At 35.6% G+C, this 7,756-nt stretch overlaps 1 protein-coding gene across 1 annotated transcript in view; it reads left to right on the top strand.

The window, feature by feature from the left end:
- Positions 1-7,756, top strand: part of urb1 (URB1 ribosome biogenesis homolog) — a 323,342-nt gene that overhangs the window by 26,409 nt on the left and 289,177 nt on the right. Inside the window, exon 4 of the mRNA XM_039744916.1 lies at positions 6,476-6,605. Coding sequence (XP_039600850.1) covers positions 6,476-6,605 — 130 coding nt within the window. The remainder of the gene's footprint in view (positions 1-6,475; positions 6,606-7,756) is intronic.

Raw genomic sequence — 7,756 nt, 5'->3', positions numbered from 1 at the left:
TTAAGAGTCTCAGAGTTTCGTTTTTTTTCCCCCCTCGAACGGCTGGTCGCACCGGTGCAACCTTTGATTTTTTTTAGTCGCACCATAGAGAAATTAGGTTGCACGTGCGACCAAATTGGTCGCACTCTTGAGCCCAGTGAGGAAAGCATCAGTATTACTGAAGGTCACGGAATGCAAGTGAATAGAAATGAGTCTTTAATCTTGTTTTGAACAATTGTACATGACACCTTTATATGATGAGGAAAAGAGTTCCACTGGGGAGGAGCAGCAACAGCAAAAGCCCTGTCCCCCTTGGTTTTACATTTGGTACGAGGGACAACAAGAGGCAACTGACCAGAAGATCTAAGCACTCTGGATGGCAGGTGTAAAACACACAATTCAGATAAATAGGCAGCAGCAAGCCCATGTAAAGATTTAAAAACTAGCAACAAGATTTTAAAATCAATTTCGAAAACGGACATGGAGCCAGCTTTTTCTTTAAGAATGTTAAATTAGGGCCTGATCCGTCCGAAAATCATAACCAATGCTCTGACACGGAGCCATCAACCTCCCAAGTTATAGCAAGCCCTGGTCCGGAGACGGCATTAGATAATGAGCCACATACGATAGAGTCCGAGCCCACTGAAATTAAAAGGGGTAAAGTGTATACATTTCAAAAAGAGTGGCTTGACCAGTTTCCCTGGCTAAGATACAGTAAAGCCGATAATATAATGCACTGTATTTACTGTAAAGAGTGTGGGAAGACCATGGCCGGCAGTAGTGCATTTGTGACTGGTTCTAATACATTTAGAATTGAAACGCTGAAAAAGCACAATGCATCTATAAAACACATTACATGCCGCGATAAATGCACTGCTCAAGTGTCCCTTCTCGCAGCAGCAAACAGATCATCAGACGAGGCCGAGATGATAATTAAATTTAACGTTGCCTACAATATTGCAAAAGAAGAACTTCCCTTCACTAAATTCAAGTCCGAAATAATTCTTATGAAGAAAAATGGCTTGAACGTAAACCCGACGTACAGCAATGATGTCACGTGCGCCCAATGTATAGGAGTCATCGCAGATACATTGAAAAAAAAGACGTCTGTGCAAATTGCGAACATTGCGTACATGGCATTCCTGATCGACGGAGACACAGATATCGCCACAAAGGAATGCGTCATTGTGTACGGTCATATCTTGCGGAGACCGGTGAATATATTTATTGGACACATTGAGGTCGAGCATGCTCATGCCCAAGTCTGGAAGATTTTAATGCTAGAGAGAGTGTGTCCAGCTGGTTTAGTCAAGGCCAAAGATCAAGAAGGCCAAACTACAGGAGTTGGCCATCCGAGAGGCATGTGACTGCAATGGAGGATAGTCCATAAGACATTGAGCCATGAGATGTTCAGTTTGAAGCCCTTAAAACAGTTAATTTAGATTTTCTTTTTAGTTAATTTATCTTGAGATTTTTTAAGTTTAAATTTCAGCTCAGTAAAGCACTTTAAGCACTAACACTTTTTCAGTAAGTTACCTTTGTTGTAGAATTGTGCTTGCCTTCAAATAAAGAACTTTTATATTGACCAGATTGTTAGTTAATCATTTACAAGTCAATATTGCCTATATGGACAGCGATTTTAAAAAACAACAAATAAATAAATAAATAAAGAAAGTGAACTTGTAAAACTGTGGTGTTAAATGTGATGCGGTTGAAAATTTGGGTGCACCTAACTTTTGTGCTGGTGCACCTAAGAAAAAAAGTTAGACGCACCAGTGCAACCAGTGCAAAAAGTTAGTCTAGAGCCCTGCCTCATTGTGATTATATAACATTACTTCTCTTTATTATGGATTTTATTTATGTTCATATATTTTTGTTATTTGTTTTTTTTTTTTTATGCAATTATCGTAAAGCACTTTGGCCACAGCATTCCTATGTTGTTTTAAATGTGCTATACAGTATAAATAAATTGACATTGACATATAACCAATTGATTATAAATAATTCTAATATTTTAGCCAGAAATAGCAATTTCTGTTGCTTTTTTTACTGTTTAATTTGTGATTGAGACCTTTAACATTTCAGCTCACAAAGTTTACATTTTGGTCATAGAGACATTGCTTCTGAACTTTTGTTTACATTTTATAGTTTTAAGTTAAGGTAGTACATTGTTACATATGATAGCTTTGATCTAGATTTCATATTACCAGGGATTATGGCTATGGTGCCTATTGTTATATTGGCACTTACAGTTACTGGGCTAGAAAAAATACACATACACTGGAAATAACTGATTACTTTGTGGTTACCAAAATGTACACACTGTATATTCAATGGTAGAAATTTCAATATAATTTAGTTTAACATAAAAAGTATAGCATATTTATGGCAAATGTCGCATTACAAATGGGCCGAGATACAACCAGAATCTTCTTTGTTGGCCAGGACACAATATTACTCATGATCATGTTTCAAAACGATTTTGGGATCAATCTTCCTAGCTCTTTTTTTTGCTTTAACTAAAGAGAGAACTTTTTTTGCTTTAACAGAGAACTAAAATGTAAAACTTCAATTATCACTTTCAGTTTGGCAGGAAACAAGAGGCTGTATCCAATTTTAGTTTTGTTTAAGCAACGTTTAATACTGTAGAATTCGGAGTGTTTAGTAGCATGTATACGGTAAGCTGCTGAGATCTCATGTTCCCAATTTGAAGTCCTCTATAGTTATTTTAGAGAATATTTCAGCTATGAATTTCACTGGGCTTGGACTTTCACAGTTTTCAGGGAGACCTTAAATTCTGGTGTGGTTCCTTCTATATCTATCTTCCAGCGCAGCCAGTTTGTCACAGAGCACATTGCATTCTGATTTTTCAGCCAGTGCTTTTTCAGCAGTGATAGGATGTTGCTTGTTCAATTATTTTAATGTGAGTCATAAACATTTGCTTAACATCTTTGAGCTGATCACCAACTACTCTAATTTTATTTTCAAACTTGCTCATATTTTCCTGTATTTTTTCATAAATTCTTTCTTTCTGGAATTTCTTTAAAAGTTGTAGTAAAGTTAGTACTTAAATGTTTCTCCAGGTCTTTTATATCCTGAAGGTGTTTTGATTTTACTTGCTTAAATCCTTTATTTCTTTTATATTCCTTATATCCCTCTTCTCCTTCTTTATATGACTGTTTATGTTTGTGTGTGGCAATCATTAAACTTCAACTTGGACAGTTCTTTGCTTCATAGGCAGAGTTGGGAGCCCTGCTGACTCACTGAAGGTATTAGCTGTAGTTGACAGCAGGGATAAAGAGGCCATGTTCAGTTCTAATAATTCTCCTTGAGTCGACAAATTCTCCTTGCCCGTCTCACTTGCAGTTTCGCTCCGACTTTTTCTATCGGCTGGAGTCGATGTTGTGTCAGATCTGTTCCTTTGCCTGTCTGTTCCAGGTCAGTCTCTGGCAGGCCATACCATGAACTTGAGACTGATTTAGACTTTGAAACTTTAGCCGCCTTATCCCTTTCCTTTTCTTTCTGAGCTTTTTGTTTTCTCATGTTCACACAGAACGTATAATCATGCCTGTAGCCTTCATGTTAGAACATATTTATACCCATTCTACCATCTTTCCAGTGCCTTAAAAGATGAAAATCTGCTAATTAGTAAATTATGACTAGCCCTTCAGCAACATGCTATTTTTCGGATTGTCTGTCTTTCTGTGGTTTCATTACTACATCATTCCCTATCAAACAGAATACACAGCAGTGATTACAAGAAATGAACCAACCCTGAAATTGCGTGTCTGCCCACTTCGGATCAGCTTGGCGTTGTGGGTCTTATTAACCATAAGTTGTAATGAAAAATAACAAATGTTATATGTTTAAATAAACCTTATGCAGGAGAATGAATAAGGAAAATAATCATTTTCCAAAGTAAATGATAAAAAACAGCCAGAATGTGAACCAGATTTTAGCAGGTTCTTTATGTACCTTTCAGGTACAGTAGCTATCCAACTTCCTCAACTCTGAAGTACCACAACAAAGCCAACTTCCTGCCTCCCATCGCTCTTTTTTGTTTTGAACAAGGGCTCTAAGTAGTATGGTAAGCAGCAAGTGCTTGTGAAGGCAGTATTTCAGATGACACTAAATTCAGCTAGTTTTTCTCTTTGGATTGATCTTTTTTTTTTTTAATCCCTAACCGATCTTTTAGTACTATTTCTTTATATACTTCATTGTAAATTAGTCAACCAGGTAATCGCGATGATGTAATTGTTATCAGTTAAAACTGCACACATTCATATTCATGGGATCAGAACTTTACACAACATGAACACAGCATATCTTTTTGGAGCACTAGAGATTAAAAAACAGTTCTATAGTTGTTCAAGTTTATAGCAAAACTCAAGTGATGATATAGTTACTACTGACATAGAAATTTGCAATGAAGGTCTCAAGTTATCAGATTTCACCCTACTTTATTATCACACAGCTGTATTTTTAGATTATCCCAACTCTTTGTTTACTGACCCAATGTCTGTCTTGTGTTTCTGTATGGATGAGTAGTATTTTCTCACACTGAATAAGGAGAAAAGAGAAATATTAGTTATTTGCAAAAATGCATATAGTGAGGCTATTAGAAATAAACTTGATCCATTAGGCTTAAAAGTCAAGATGGATTTAAAGAATTATTTAGGGGTAATTATTGACCCTGATTAAATTTTAAATCAGACATTAATCACATTACTAGGAGAGCATTTTTTCATTTAAGGAATATGGCAAATGTTATATCCCTTTGCAAGGTGCTTAAAATTAGTTTGTTTTCAGTCAACTAGATTGCTGAAACACACTCCTTTCAGGACTGCCCAAGAAAGCCATCAATCGATTGCAACTAGTGGAGAATGTAGCTGCCAGAATCTTAACTAGGAAAAGAAAATCTGAGTATATTTCTCCACTTTTGATGTCATTACATTTGTTACCCTTGCAATTTAAATTTGACTTTAAAATACTGCAAAAGGTTTGCAAAGCCTTTAATAATCTTGCTCCGTCCTATATTTTGGAATACTTGTCACATTACACTCCAAGTCATAACCTTAGATCTTCAAATTATTGTCTGCTTATAGTTCTAAGAACTAAACTTAAAGAAGTGGTGAGGCAGCCTTCTGCTGTTATGCACCTAAACTCTGGAATAGTTTACCATTAGAAATTCACCAGGCTAAAATGGTGGAGCATTAAAAAAAAAACTGTGTATCCCTGTTAATGTGCATTGAATTATCATTTTTATCAAGGCTCCGCATTCCATACTAATCCCTACTATTTTCTGCTGTTTTTTCCTTTTTTTTCTGTGGTGATGATCTGCGCCATCACCAACTGATTAAGAGACCATGCAGTCCCTACTTTGATGGACTGAAGGCAGTACCCCAGATGTCCACATGACCATCATCATTCATTTCTTTCACAAGAAGCCTGAAAACCATGAGCACTGATTCAGATCATTTATGTTAGGTAGATGTCCAGTGGGGACTGGGCAGTCTATTGGCCTTGGAACCCCTGCAGATATTTTTTCTCCAGCCCATGTGGAGTTTTTTTTTTTTTTATCTCTTGGCCATCTGACTTTTCCTTATTCTTTGTTACTTAGTATTACCTAATTTATTTTTGTTTCATATATTTTTTTCTTCTTGTAAAGCACTTTGAGCTGCACAATTTGTATGAAAATGTGCTATGTAAATAAATGTTGTAGTGTATCATGGGGAACCACTGAAGCATAGTATAAAAATAATTTGTGAAAATTTTGGTACACTTCTTTTTAGGTTTTTGTAGCTAAACTGATATAGTACTGTATGATTTCAAAGTTTCTTTATAATTCATAGTATATTCATAAAACAGATATCCTTTAACCCAGCAAGAAAATAATAAATCATTAACAATGCAATGTGGAATAGAACAAAGAAACCTAAAACTAAATTAATGATAAATGTTGGCAATTTATAGAGGCAATGAGACAGCAATGCAATTTGGTCAAGACCAAATTGTCATTGTTCCAAAATCAGTTTGATTAAAAGTAAATTAATCCTGGATAATTTTGCCTGAAGTGTCCTTATTTCAGGTATCCCAACTAGACCAAACCTGTATGCTTCAAAGTTAATAGTGTTTCTGTTAGTATACAAAAAACATTACAATTTGGTTTATGTGCATGAGTGTTTCACAAACTAAACTAATTAGTTGTTTGTAGGAAAAAATAACATGGTGCTTTTGGTTCTGTGTTTGATTACAGGATAACAGTGATGTCAAGATTGGGGAAGCAATGATGTTGTAGGTCCCCCAAAACCACAATGAATCCTTAGAATTGGTTTTAGACAGTTAGTGTTGAAGTTCAATCACTTGACAGTGCATGCGAACTGAACAAAATTAAATTGTACACAGAATTTTAGAATTATTAACCAGTACTAAGATGAGGTAACTTTTCAGAATTATCCCTAATAAGTTAATATTTCTTTTTGTCATCTGTAAACAGGTATATTCAAACATCTTTAAACCTTATGGCTGCAATGGTATCACAAGGTCCAGAATCTGCTCAAGAAGTTTTCAACCATATTGAATTTAAAAAAAATCTTTCTGGACTTGCAAGAAAACGAGACAAAAAGGTACTCTGTTAACCCCGTCTTTTAACTTTGCTAAACTCATTATTATCCTCTTCAGTCACATGAAAAGAGAATTATACCTGTCCTGGTAATAAGTGTGACCATAGATGTCTGATGAGGTCAGTTCTTAACTTTCCGTTAACTTAGGTTCTGTTCTGTTCCACAAATCTACAGGTAAGTTCTCCTTGTGCTCTGTCTGTTTTTGGACTTTGTTTTCCTCATCTAAGATGGCTTTTAAGATGTTTTAAAACTAACTCCTCTGGTAGTTCTGCTTTCTCTGTTCTTGGCCGAGCTGGATGTAAAGAACTAGTTTTGAAAGATGATACCACCAAATAAAGTAAGCAGAAACCTGTCCAAAATTCTGTATTCAGAAAAATAAATCAATCACTGAATCAAAAGCAATTTATCAAAGTACAGTGGGGGAAATAAGTATTTGATCCCCTACTGAATTTCTAAGTTTTCTCACTTACAAAAAAAAAAATGAACAGTCTCTATTTTTTATGGTATTTTTTATGTAGAGAGAGAATATCTTCCAAAAATCCAGAAATTGCATAAAAGTGATAAATTGATTTGCGTGTTATTGAGAGAAATCAGTATTTGATTCCCTACAAACCAGCCAGAATTCTGGTTCCCATTGATAGACAGTCTGTTTATCATATCATGTATCATATCATATCATATGAAACAGTTTGGGAACCTCTCTTAATTTTTTGGGTTTTTGTTTGTTATTGGCTGAGCTTTCAAATTAGCAACTTGCTTTTAATATGACATGCCTTATGGAAACAGTAGTATTTCAGCAGTGGCATTAAGTTTATTGGATTAGCAGAAAATATGCAATATGCATCATAACAAAATTAGACAGGTGCATAAATTTAGGTACCCCAACAGAGATATTGTGTCAATATGTAGTTGAGCTTCCTTTTGCAAATACAACAGCCTCTAAATGCCTCCTTAAAAAAAAACACCACAGCCACACATCTATGAAGGCAGACGAGGTAGGCAGGTAGCAGGCAGAGCTGCGAAAAGCACAGAACAGCGCCCCCCGAAACGGAAGTGGCAGAAAATAGATTGCATCGGTAGTGGTTTAGCACTACCATAGAGAATGAATGGAAAACCTTTGATGTGTGTCTGAATTCTGGATGCAGGTATTTTTG

Source organism: Polypterus senegalus, chromosome 2, assembly GCF_016835505.1.
Source record: "Polypterus senegalus isolate Bchr_013 chromosome 2, ASM1683550v1, whole genome shotgun sequence".
NCBI classification, from domain to species: Eukaryota; Metazoa; Chordata; class Cladistia; order Polypteriformes; family Polypteridae; genus Polypterus; species Polypterus senegalus.
The sequence above is the reverse complement of the archived record's forward strand: the minus strand, read 5'-3'. Positions and strand labels throughout refer to the sequence as shown.